The 13789-nt window shown below is 33.2% G+C and overlaps 1 protein-coding gene across 14 annotated transcripts in view; it reads left to right on the top strand.

The window, feature by feature from the left end:
- The window catches only part of pde4ba (phosphodiesterase 4B, cAMP-specific a), a 331706-nt gene that overhangs the window by 306682 nt on the left and 11235 nt on the right, over positions 1-13789 (top strand). For 13 of the 14 annotated variants that reach the window (XM_068221992.1, XM_073954262.1, XM_073954263.1 and 10 more), the window contains one exon: positions 8073-8185. In XM_068221992.1, the coding sequence (XP_068078093.1) occupies positions 8073-8185 (113 nt within the window). Of the gene's footprint in view, positions 1-8072; positions 8186-13561; positions 13735-13789 lie in introns of those variants that run through there. The other variant, XM_005165881.4, reaches the window with a different exon arrangement.

Raw genomic sequence — 13789 nt, 5'->3', positions numbered from 1 at the left:
TGTTTGTGAATAGGCTTGTTTATGGCATAGGATAAATGTTTTTATCTTAGTTTTTTTTAATCTCACAATTCTGAAATAAAGAAACAATTTTTTAACAATTCTGGGATTTTATCTCAAACATAGTTCTTATTGAGAACTGTTTTTAAATAATGTGACTAAATTACATTACATTTATGTCGTGTATAAAATATTCTATAAAGAAAAAATGCAATTTTTTAGATCAGAAATCAATTTTTTTTTAAATTGTGTTTCTGGAAGAATAAGTCTAATTTGTGATACAAACAATAATAAACAAAAAAAATCTGCGACAAAAATAGGCTGGCTTGTTTTATTTTTACAGTGTGTTTGCATATATATTTATGTTTGAAATTGCTTTTTAGTTTAGCTTAGCTTAGCTTAGTTTAATTTAGTTTAGCTTAGCTTAGCTTAGCTTAGCTTGGTTTGGTTTAGCTTATTTTAGTTTAGTTTGGTTTAGTTTAGCTTAGCCTAGCCTAGCTTAGCTTAGCTTAGTTTAGTTTAGCTTAGCTTAGTTTAATTTGGTCAAAAAAGAGCTTAAAATGACCAAGAGGTGACACTCAGTAAAACGTTCCATTGCAACAGCAGCGCACAGCAACAGCTCCAGATTCTGCCATTTTGGAGTGAAAGAGATCAGCTGTCTATTGGATCTTATTGCTCTCGCGATGGCAAGCAGCTGCTTTGCTTTTTTATTTATTTACTTAAAAAGCGCAATAAAGCTGAGATGCTACCTGAAAGAATTACTGTGACAATCATCAGCACTTTAAATAGTTTATTTTACAGACTTCTAATATGCTGTTGTTCTATTGGAGTTTTCATTCATAAAATGGCCGCCATCTAGTGGCTGTTTCGCAAATTGCACTAGAGTGTCACCTCTTGGTGATTCTATGCTCTTTGGTTTGGTTTAGCTTAGTTTTAGTTTTAGTTTAGTTTAGTTGTTTTGTTTTTTGCTTTGCTTTGTTTTTGTTTTTAAAATAATTGTGGTTAAATGGTTCAACGTTTTATTTGACCATTATTCTTGTTTGTGTATAGAATATACTTGTTTTGATTTATAATAGCAGCTAGTTAGATCATATTATTCTGCTTGTGTTAGTAATTGAATGAGCTCAATTTGTGTGTGTGTGTGTGTGTGTGTGTGTGTGTGTGTGTGTGTGTGTGTGTGTGTGTGTGTGTGTGTGTGTGTGTGTGTGTGTGTGTGTGTGTCTGTGTGTCTGTGTGTGTGTGTGTGTGTGTCTGTGTGTGTTTATAGAAGAGAATGGGGAAAAAGCCTTCTTGCGCACATGTGGTCAAACACTCACTGATCCTGTCAAACATTATTAAGCACCTCAGACCCCAGACTTTTATGAGCAACACCTCTTCAGTCTGGCCATATACTAAAGAGTTCATAAATTCATAAAACATTTTATCTGTATGTCATGACTGTACTTTGCAAAAACAAATCAAGTTAACTAGGTCAAACTTTTTACTGTAATGTTTCAGTTAAGTTATATTGATGATGAAGTTGGTGTGTAATCCATTAGACATTTTTTTTCTAAGGAACTTCACAGGTTTATTTCTAAAAAAAAAAAAAAAAAAAAAGGTTAAATCTGCAATTCAGTTGATCTAATGTAACAATGTTGTTATTAAGAAATATTTATCCATCCCACCACTGAATATATTCTGTTGTATGTCTTGTTTGGCCATGCTTTCATATTGTATTCAACAAAAATAAATGTCAAAACATTGTAAAACTCTTAAAATAATGTTTCTGTTTTGAATTATTAAAAAATGAACATTAAAAGTGTAATTTTTTTTCTATTTAATTTAATTAAATTCTATTGTATTTTTGCTCCTTTTTAACTTTTTTGTTTGTTCTGCCATTAATTAGGTCTAATGCATCAATAGTATGCTTTGTTTATTACCAAAGTTAATTAAGAAATAGTTCATCTATTTGTGGTAATGTTGTGTAGGATTAGAACTTGACCTTGAAAATTGCGTATGTTTGTTTTTTTGTTATTATTATTTTTTTGCATCCTTAATGCAGATAGATAGACTTGTATCAATAACAATATTATGTTTATATTTTAGAATGTTAAGATTTAATCTTGAAATTTGGATATCTGTTTTTTTATTTGTAATTAAATAGACTTAATTAATCAATGACATGTCTATAATTATCCTTGATTTTTGACTAAATGCAGCAGATTTATTCAGGATTAAATTATTCTGTGTCTTGGCCTGATTTTTACAGCATCATTTATAGCGGCTTTTGTATTACATTTGTTTTGATTTCTCTTCCGTGCATGATTTAATAATTGTTTAAATTAATGATTTATTTAAACTGACCCTGAGATGTAATTGTTAATATTTCCTAAAGCCTTTATCTAGACAGCAGATTCTCTTTAAATCTCGAGGGTGGTCTTTTGACTTAGGTCAGTAAGCAACCACCTAGCGACCACCCAGAACGCCCTAGCAACTGGATACCAATGCACTACAAACCACTTCGAAATCCTCAGCAACCGCATGCCAACACGCTGGCACCCACACACAGCCTAACATTACACCAAGGCCAGGCACTGTTCACATTCGCCTCAGAAGCATACAGATGTGCTCGCACTTAGCGGCCCTCTTTTTACTTCTAAAACCGCTTCTTTAAAGCAAGCCACTGCAGGAATATATATGTATAGTATCTTTTCTCTATGCCTCTCCGGTTGATTGTTTAAGAAATTTTTTTTAAGTATATTTTAAAAGTTTTGTTTATTGATGCATTTTTATTAAATATCTGCTAATTGTAATGCATTTCTAGTATAAAAATCTAAACATTGGATGAAGTCCAGTTCAAACTTATTGTTATTAATGGAGCAAGGATCTTGAAATTTTCACAGTATTTCTTATTGCATTATTGGATTTTTTTTCTTTTGGAAAACATCTTGTTGCTTTTAAGTTGGCATTGGGGATGGACGGGTAAATATTATTATCCTCTTTATTTATTTTTATTGGCTACAGAGAAAACCACTGTTGTTAAATGACCTACAGTATCTAATTAGCCTTAATGAACTCTGGGAGTCCTGCAAGAATGCTTTCTTTGCCATTTCAGATGACTTTATTAATAAGTTATTTGAGGCATTGCAGAGATGTATGGATGCAGTCCTCCAAGCTCATGGGAGTCATAAACAATATTTGTCCACTGCACCATGACTTTATATTCTAAACTGTACATTATTTCTTTTAAGTGACAAGACATTTCTCTAAGAAAAGTCCTAATTAATCACTTTGCTAATTAAGTAATTAGAAACCAAGGCGTAATCATATTTTATTTTGGTAAAAATCTAAAAAAAAAAAAAAAGTAATAGTTAAAATAATAATAATAATAATAATACATTTATAATTTATAGTGTACTTTTCTCGGACCCAAATCGCTACTAGGCATACAAGGCAAACAGTAACAAAGCAGAACAATAAAAACAGTAAAAAAGACCACAATAAAATATGAACGATTCAATACAACTGGATAATTAAATTAACCCAAATAATCAATCTAAGTTAAAAGCAACGGTAAAAAGGTCAGTCTTGAAAAGTTTCTTAAAACAGTCCAGAGAAGCAGCCTTCCTGATGTTCATGGGTAGACCATTCCTTAACTTAGGTGCACTGTATGAAAAAGCGTGACTACCCATAGGGTTTAGTTTACAGCGTGGCCGTTACAGCAAAAGTCCAGATGAAGAACAAAGATTGAGGGTGGGAGTGGCCAGAGTTACCATGTCACAGATGTAGTCAGGTGCTAGCCCATGCACTGCTTTATATGTTAAAATCAGAGTCTTAAAATCAATACGTGACTTAATAGGAAGCCAGTGAAGTTGCTGAAGTACAGGGGTAATTTGATGACTTATGGTATATATAAGTATATATACACAATCTTCATTAAACAGCACTTTAAAAATAAAATAAGGAGGGGGGGGTGGCTAATAATTTTGCATTTAACCATTACTGTACAGATTATTTTGGGGGTATTTATCAAATTATGTATTGTAATAAAAACCTACTGACAAAAATTGATAAAAGTGAAAGTGTGATAAAAAGCAATACTGTTTTATTTTATGTTTATTTCCACTGTACTCGCAATTTAAAAACATGCATTATGAAATCCAAAAAGCCTAAAATTGCAAAATTGACAGGCTTAATAAAACATTTTTGCCTACAGGGAAAACCTTTCACCTTAAATTCAAATCTTGTAAATCTCATAAAAAAAAATCCACTCTCCAGCTTTTTAACATTGCCTTAGTCTTGTAAGTCAGCAAGTACCCATACACACACACACAAAGGAAAAAAGAGTTACCCACACCAAAGCTCTGTTTCTGCCGGTGTTCAGAGAGCAAATATGCATGTGTGGCTTTGAGCGTGTGGAGATTAGAGAGAAGTGCCGTCATTCGACAGGCTCCTGCTAAAGTTCTGCTGCTGTGTTGTTCTGCAACTAGGAGACCCACCACAGCAAAGCTAGAGGCGCACAAGGGCTCGTCTGTGTCCCAAAGCCACAGGGCAGCGATTCACCAAACTCCCCTCCACTGTAAACACATGTAGGCTTCATACAGACCCACACACACAGCTCACGCCTGTGCTTCGCGCATTTCTGCGGCGTGCTTGCGTACATCTTGACATTAATTCAAGCGCACGGGAAAATGTGACTGTTTATCATTTGTGTGTGTATATGTAAATATGTGTAAATGGGCTGTTTTGTTTCTTTTGTTCTCTCTATGGCCTTTTCAGTTTTTTGACTTTTTTGCTACATCTTTTTAAATGTATATATTAAATACTATACTTTTTTTTTTAAGTTTTACATTTCAATTGTATTTTTTAAATGTATCTATATACTATAAACATATATATATATTATTATGGCTCAAGTAGATTATACAGAAAATTTTCAATATAAGATGTAAAACAAAAAAAAAAAGTAAAAATAAAGTAAAACCTAAATTAAAATGTATGCTTTTTTTTAAAGTGTAAACTACAAGAATATTTAATTTTTTGTGTTACTTTATTTTGATTGTCCCTTTTAACGCATTTTGTTAAATTTAAGTTACACTGCATCTACATGCCCACTAATTTTCATTAGAATATAAGTAGGCTGTTAGGTTGGGGTTAAGTGTAAGTTGACATGTACTTGCAAAGTTACTGATAGTCAGTTAAATGTCTGTTGAAGGAGCAGTATCAACAGATATTAAGCAGACTGTTTACTAATACTCATTTGAGAATTAATTGGCATGTAGTTGCAAAGCAACATTTAGTCAGCAAAATGTGCAATAGGGACCATCAAAAATAAAGACTTAACATTTTTTTAAATTTAACTAATATAAAATAGCAAACAGTGGTGTTTATCATTCATACACTGATCAAAAGTCTCTACAATTTAATAATGTTAAGCTTTTTTAAAAATCTTACACACATACAGTAAAGGCTGCATTAATTGACCAACATACAGTAAAAAAATTTTTAAAAAGCCAGTTTAAATTGTTTACATTTTAAAGTAGGTATATGAATTGTAATATAAATATATAGAAATAATAATATAAATTGTGTCATTTGTTATTGCGGTGGCAAAGCTGAAATGACAACACTCTTAATACTCTCTTAATACTCTTAAAATGTAAATCATGAATAATTGAAAAAAAATCACTTTCAAAGATCAGTTTAATGAAGTAGAGATTTATTATCATCGCGAATAGGAATAAGGAAATGAACACTTTAATTCAGAAATAAGTGTTAATTTTATTCAATAAAAATACAAAATTACATTAGGGGATTTTGAGAAATTCTATTTAAGTGAAAAAAATGAGTCAAATGCACAGAAATAGATAATAAATAAAAAAGTTAACTATAATAAACAATAAATAAGTACTTACATTTGCCGAACACACAAAAACGTTCACCTCAAGTTATTCCAGTCATTCTTGGTCGAAATGGGAGTACTAGCTTTTAAACCATTAACGTTTAAAAAATGCATTGTGGCTAAAAAGATCTGAGCTTAGGCCTCTAGCAGGAGTATGAAGGCAATATATAGTTGGCACCAGAAGCCTTATAGGTTAATGCACCAACATAAGTTCAACTCTCAGCCTGAGGTCCTTTGCTGATCATGTTCCCATTCTGTGCTTATGCTTTCCTGTGATTTCTCAACTGCCTTGTCAATTAAAGGTGTAAAAGCCTCGAAATTTAACTATAAGAAAAGGTTTCAGAATATATAGTTTGTACATTACAAGCCGTATCATTTTTGTATTAAGTAGGTAGTCTCTATTTAAATGAGAAAAAACTAGAACTAAACATATACTATTACATACTATTACTACAAAACTAACTAAAAGTATAGCAAAAAGTCCTTTGGTTTCATCTTTGTAAATGTATTTAATACATACTGTAAGCTTTTTAGAGGTAAATCTATTTACTTCACACTGCCAGGTGTTTGACCTGTACGGCATCTCAGAGTCAGTAATCTTGATGCTATTGGACAAATCAAGCCAGTTTTCCTCCAGTCGTCCTCACTGTTGCTTCTGCGACAAACACAACAGTCGGACATAACAGCAGCACGATGATAGCATTAAATACGAACCAAGCGGACACTTAAATGTATCAATTTAACAAAATTGTGCCCAATAAGGGGTTTTATTGCTGCATTTGTGATCATGATCATGAACGAATTGTTCTTTTTTACCCGGATTTTCTAAATGAACCAGTTGAACTAATCCAGCAAATTGAACTGAATCATTTGTAACGATTTGCATCTCCAGTAACGTTAAGCACTTATCCACAAACAACTTCATACTCCCCTCGGACTAGAAATAAACCAATACATACTGAGTTATTCAGTTATTAGAACAGTACACTGTGATCAGATTTGAGAAGCTGTGAATCAATAATACTGTGCATGCTTGATTCAGTAAACCGAACACAAACATCCTGCTGTGACTGACTAAACTAATCTTAAACAACTGCAGCACGGGTAAACCAAGGGTTGAAATGAGAGGATCTGGCGAAACGTAAGTTTATTTCATAGCAGAAAGTCGTAATGGAATTTAAAGAAGTAAATCATGCTTCAGTTGGGTTGCAAAATGTCATTGTAAGAAACTTTTCAGATCATGGTGATGTTTTAACTGACTGAAATGATGATTGCTGACTACAGATTCATGATATGTTGATTGCAAACTTGGGAAGATTGTCACAAAAAAACTTCCCACATCACTTGTATCTAACCTCAGAAGCAGCCTTACACACATATTTTACTTAAGACTGCAGTCTTGTGGGCTGTTGTATTTGAATTTGATAATTGTTAGATGATAGTGGTAGATGGTATGGTTTTTGTGTCAAAAAATCTTTGGTTGAGTTTTTATTATACATAATTTATTCTGATTTTGAAACTTGCACCTAACAAATATCCTTATTTACAAAAAACATCAACAAACAGAAAACTAAAACTAATACTGAAACTAATAAAAACTAAACTAAAACTAAGCAATTTCAAAATATAAACACTTGTAAATCTACCTCTATAAACTAATTAAAACTCACTGAATTTGAGAACAAAACATCAAAACGAAATAAAAGCTAAAACTAATGAAAAATCCACAACTATTATAACCTTGATATACAGTTGCCCCCAGTGTAATATAACCTCCTTTGTCTCCTCTCTATGGCCATCAAAACCTACAAAAACCAGACTGATAAAAAGCGGGAGGGGCCAGAGAGAGAGAGAGAGGGAGGGAGGGTGGGAGAGAGATGCCAAACGGGGCAGTGAAATGAGGAAACCTAGAGCCAAGAGTCTGAAATGAATCACAGCGCCACAGCCAACTCTCAGACATGAGTGCGAGTGGCAGAGAAAGAGCCAGTATCACCCCCAGCCAATGAGAGGTGGCGTTCAGTCAGAGCTCAGAGGAACCCACGAGTACTGTCTCATACAGTCCTGGAGCAAGCGTGTGTGTGTGTGTGCGTGCGTGCGTTGGAGCCCAGGATGAAGGATCGTCTGGCGGCCTGTGCTCGAGTGGCCGTGCAGCAGGGTTTTCACGGTGCCCCCGTTTCTGTGTGTCTCTGTCCAGACGAGTCCTACCAGAAGCTGGCCGTGGAGACCATGGAGGAGCTGGACTGGTGTTTGGATCAGCTGGAAACCATCCAGACGTACCGCTCCGTCAGTGACATGGCCTCCAACAAGGTGAGCAGATGCAGAACATCACTCTTGTTCGGTAAAGTCAACTTTTGTTTGGTAGTTTCGATGCTGTTTTTGTTTGAAATGCTTCTGCAGACGTTCGCTTTATGAATGGGGCTATTGAGAGTCTTGTGCCTGTTAGCTTGAATTAAAATTCTGTTTCAAGCTGTTTTCTAGCACTTAGGGTGTTTGGATTTGTAAAATATGCTAGATTTGGATTTTTTCTTTTGTTTTGGTAGTTATCTTGCAGTATAAATATTAATTTGAAGCTAATATCAAATCAGCTGATCATGTTGTGAGTTTAAATGTGTTAGTAAAACTTTTAGCACACTCAAATTACCTTTGCTCCTATTTCAAACTACTTATTTAATATGAGTTGAACCAACACAATTCTTAAGTTTTTTGTGAGACAACTTACTTTTTATGTTTAGTCAAATTAAAATTTGTAAATAAATAAATAAAAAAACAATTAAGTTAACTTAATCGATTTGTGTTGGGACAACATGGAGGAATAGTGTGGAACGCAGCATTTTTTTTTACAGTGCATGCCTTTTATTTCCAAAAAAATAAAAATAAAATGTCCACACTCCTTTGTTTTGCATTGGAAATAGTTTGCTTTAAACAAAACAAATTGATTGACAACTTGTGAATTAAATTATTTTAACTGAAAAGGTAAAAGAAGGTGATTAAGAAAGTTAAAGGAGCTATTTATCCAAAAAAGGACAACTCTGTCAGCATTTACTCACCCTGAAGAATTTCATTCTTCATATTTTGCAGAATGTTGGAAACTGGTAGCCATTGACCTCAATAATATTTCCTACAAGCTAACAGCATTCTTCAAAATACTGTCTATTGTGTTCAACAGATGAAAGAAAATCAAACAGGTTTTTAACAACTCGAGGGTGAGTAAGTGGTGGAAAACATTTTTAGCTCAATTGTCCCTTTGAAAGTTTGCTAGTAGATCTGTACTAAGAGTTTAGATGCAAAAACCTTCAAATGTCATCTGAAATGTTCTTCTAAAATGAGCATTTTTATCATGGAGGTTCAGTAAAATCGTTTTATGGCAAAGAATAATTCCCTTCCATGGTCTTCAAAGTGAAATAACTCAACATAAACAATGGAAGCTGAGAAAAAAAAGAAGTTAATTTTCAATGGAAATTTCAGACAGCACTAAGAGATTTTTGCATTTGAACTCTTTATTAAGTAATAAAAAAATTAAATTTATTAAATTTAATAAATTTGGTGTCATTTTTTTAAAGCAAACTTCACAAATAATTATAAACAGTCATCAGACAATACACTGAATAAAAGGCAGAAGCAGAATATTGTTCTTGTCAAAGAAATCTTCCATAGGTTCCACTTCATATTAACTTTCCTTAATTAATTCTTAATGTTTTTTGCATTCATCCTTGTGTCTTTTTGTTTTTTACGCTATATAAAAATAAAGGTTAGTATTATATTATATTATATTATATTATATTATATTATATTATATTATATTATATTATATTATATTATATTATATTATATTATATTATATTATATTATATTATATATGTTCACTTAAATTAATATTTTGTGTGTATAAATTTTTACAATGTAGCTACATTTTTTAACGTATGTGCATGTAAAAACATCTGTAATTAATTGCTGTAATCACAATTGTAGTTGTTGCACAATTACACCTTAACCCACCCTTAAACCCACCTGAATCCCACCTCAATATAACCCTAAGTGTTTTGATCTACAAAATGATACATAATACGTACATTGTTTTGATGTAAGCACCTAGTACATAGTTAATGCAACCTAATATACAGTCAGACCCTTCCAATTACTTAAATATAGTTTACTTGAAAACACAGCATACGCAGGTTTACTGTAAATTGAAAGCATTATGATAAACAACATAATTAAATTTGAAAAACAAACTAGCAATTTCCTTGTGAAACATCTGCTGACATCACAAGCTCAATCTCTGTCAGCATTACAGACTTCCATACGCGTGTTTCAACCTGCATTGTGTATCATCTGTTTTGCACTTTGTTTTTACACTTCTGTCAATGTCATCTCACGTGATCCTTAGCATAGCTCCAGTGTGTGTGTGTGTGTGTGTGTGTGTGTGTGTGTGTGTGTGTGTGTGTGTGTGTGTGTGTGTGTGTGTGTGTGTGTGTGTGTGAGTGTGTGTGTGTGTGTGTGTGTGTGTGTGTGTGTGTGTGTGTGTGTGTGTGTGTGTGTGAGTGTGAGTGTGAGTGTGAGTGTGAGTGTGAGTGTGAGAGTGAGTGTGTGTGTGTGTGTGTGAGGGTCCTGCAGCTGTGACTCAGGTTTCCTGTCTCCTTCCTAAGCTCTAGCTGAGTCCAGACTACAATGGGAGTGAGTACTGTATGGCAGGGCAAGGCCGCACTCCCTGTTTGTTTCTCCTTCTGCTGACGTCAAACAGGCACACACTGCAGCAAGGGGACTTTTACTGCAGACAATAGATATGAATGCACACTTACTCCCGCACACAGGCTCACTCATACTGATACATGTACAGGAAAACGACGTGTTTAGGGATGAGCCACCACTTGCACTGCGAAGAATTTTCTTAGTCAGTGTTTTTGACCTGCTTTCCATGAAAAGTATATCTAAAAATCTTTAAAATGTGGTTTCGGGGTTTAGTATTGATGGCAGGCTGAATGTTTTTGACTTTTTTTTTTGACTGCTTACCTATTTCTGTGCGTGTGAATCTCACTATATTTTGTTTTAAAAACAAAACTTCATCGTATGGTCCTAATAGTTTATGTTAGTTAATGAACTGACTGTTATTAATTAATATAAGAAATCATTTTAAAATGGTAACATCAAAATTATTTAAATATATTATTTTATAAGAAACCTGAAATATAAATTAAAAAAACTAATATAAAATAAAGTGGTTATAGCTCTTTATACGTTTTTAAAAAAAAATAATTTTGCTGAACACAAAATAAGAGGTTTTTGAAGGTTGTTGGAATTTGGTAGCCATTGATTTGTTCCTGCTCTGGTTGTCAATTGATAACAGTTTACAACATTTTACAAAATATCTTCTTTCACGTTCAGCAGAAGTAAAAAATAAACTAATAAACGGTTTGGAGCCACTTCATTCCTTCATTTGTTCATTTGTTTATTAATTTACTTACTTATTTAACTGTGCTGTGCCTTTAATATTGTACACAAATCTAAAGATTAATATGTACATTGACTAAAAATCGCTGCAATCACTTGCATATCCCCACAATAAATATGAAAGAAAAGAGGTCAATCACAAAGCCTGTTAGTGTGTCACAATTGGTCCAAGAAATCTTCATATCCTGGGAGCTTTTGTGTGAGTTGTGGAAATACATTGTAAAGATAGCCATCAGTGTTGTACAGAGAGTACCAGGACATCTGACCCCTTGGTGGCCTTTTGAATGTCTGTGTCACTTAATGTGCATTACGCTTTCAAGTATGTGTGCATGTAGAACCCTGCAGTATCAATTCCAGGATTTCTCTGACAATATCTTACACTGTAAAACCCAACAGTCAACTTTATCAAATTAAATGAGTGTACTTAACTCAAAATTGACTGAAAGTTAATTCTCCTCATTTGAAAAGAGTTTTGAACTCAGTGTTGAAGGTAATGAGTTAATTAAAAACATCATTACTTCAACTTAAATGGAGTAAGTTTACAGTACTTATATAGATTAGTTTTTTCTCAAACTTAAATTGTTTGTTGCAATCGGTTTTCTCAAACTATTTGAGTTGCCTTAACTTATTGGGTTTTACAGTACTCGGTTGATTTGAGTTCTCTTCATTTATTGGGTTTTACTGTGCTCATATTGCTTAATTTACTCAAATGGAGTAAGTTCACAATGCTCATTAGGATTAGTTTTTCAACTTAAATGGTTTGTTGCAATCTGTTGCCTCATGGTTTGAGTTACCTTAACGTTTTGGGTATTACAGTGTATATGTACGGTATATTTTCTGTTACTGTCAACTTGGATATTCCCGTTGAGATAACAGAACTGCAGACTCACTTTTTTTAAAAGATAGTGAGCCCACTAAATAGTTTAAAGAGATACTAAAGTTCAAGGCCATGAAAACCCAAATTCAGTCACATCATCATATTCTTTCCCGACCGCTTTGGTAACTTTTCGGACTTTTATTATTTTATTTGTTATATTATGCAAAATACTGAAGACATTTCTTCAAAATGTAAAATCAAATGTTGTGATTTAGATCATAAAATGATGGTTTAAAATAACAAAACGGATACATTATTTTCAGAGATATTTTTTTATTTATTTTTAAACGATACTAAACAAAATAAATTTATCGATTAAACACAATACTAATATATTATAATGTTAAAACTATTCTGCAAAAAAGAAATGTTATTTATTTATATTAACATTTTACCAGAGAAACAGAAACGTTTGAAGTCAGAATCATTAGCCCCCTGATTTATTAGCCCCACTGTTTATTTTTTTCACAGTTTCTGTTTAACAGAGAAAAAAATCAACACATTTTTAAACATAATAGTTTTAATAACTCATTTCTAATAACATATTTATTTTATCTTTGCCATGAGGACAGTAAATAATATTTTTTTAGATATTTTTCTAGACACTTCCATACAGCTTAAACAAATCTAAATGTTGAATAACAAATTTTTAAACTAACAAAATGTTTTCTCTAATAAAACCTTAAACACCACATGCAAATATTCATATAACGTCTTTTTTTGCATGTGTGTGTGTGCGCGTGCGTGTGTGTGTGTAAAGTTTTACTTTAAATAATGACAAAATATATGAAATATTTGTCTTTATGCACTCAGGCAGTAATATGCCCACATTAAAACATTAACCTTGTTTTAACTACAGAATGTGCACATGGCTATCTCCCTAATTTAGTTTGATGTCACCTTAAAGTTTAATAGAGACATAATAAATTAAGCCTTCCGGGGAAAAATCTAAAAAGCATAATGCTTAAGGGTTTTCTGTCATCTTCTAAATAATCTCATTGCTGTCTAGAAGCAGCAGTTTGAAAATTAAAGATGTAATTTGTCTAAATTAGTTTTAAAACTGCCATTTTAGTGATGCGTAAGTCTGGATTTCCCTCAGATCTGCATGTGTGTGGCAGTGTATATGAGTGTGTGTTTGCTTTGATGACTTCAAGGGATCCCATCAGTATGCTTGATCTGACTCCAGAGCACACTGTTTACCCTATAAACTATGTTGCAATGGGGTAAGAAGTCGTGTGTATGTATGTGTGTGTGTGTGTGTGTGTCAGGAGGCGGTGCTGTGGTGAGAGGGGGAGTGTGTATACAGTGACACACTCACACACTGAAGGATAGTCAGAGCTCACAGCTCAAACTTAGTCAGTAATACTATTGCGTCTCTCAAACGCCGAACCTTAAGGCTCGAGACAGCCAAGGCGACACATTCACAGCCAGCAGGACGTAGAAAACTCAACTCTTAAAACTTAAAATGGGAGCTTGCTGCTTTGAGAGGAAAGAACAGAAAAAGGCCGGAAAAGTTAACTGTTGGGAAAAGGTGAGTTCCCATTGTTTTATGCTTTTAAAAGTTGTTGATGCACTGTTCATTGGAT

This window comes from Danio rerio, chromosome 6, assembly GCF_049306965.1.
Source record: "Danio rerio strain Tuebingen ecotype United States chromosome 6, GRCz12tu, whole genome shotgun sequence".
Taxonomy (NCBI): Eukaryota; Metazoa; Chordata; class Actinopteri; order Cypriniformes; family Danionidae; genus Danio; species Danio rerio.
Note: the sequence above shows the minus strand (reverse complement) of the source record. Positions and strands in the feature narration are given on the sequence as shown.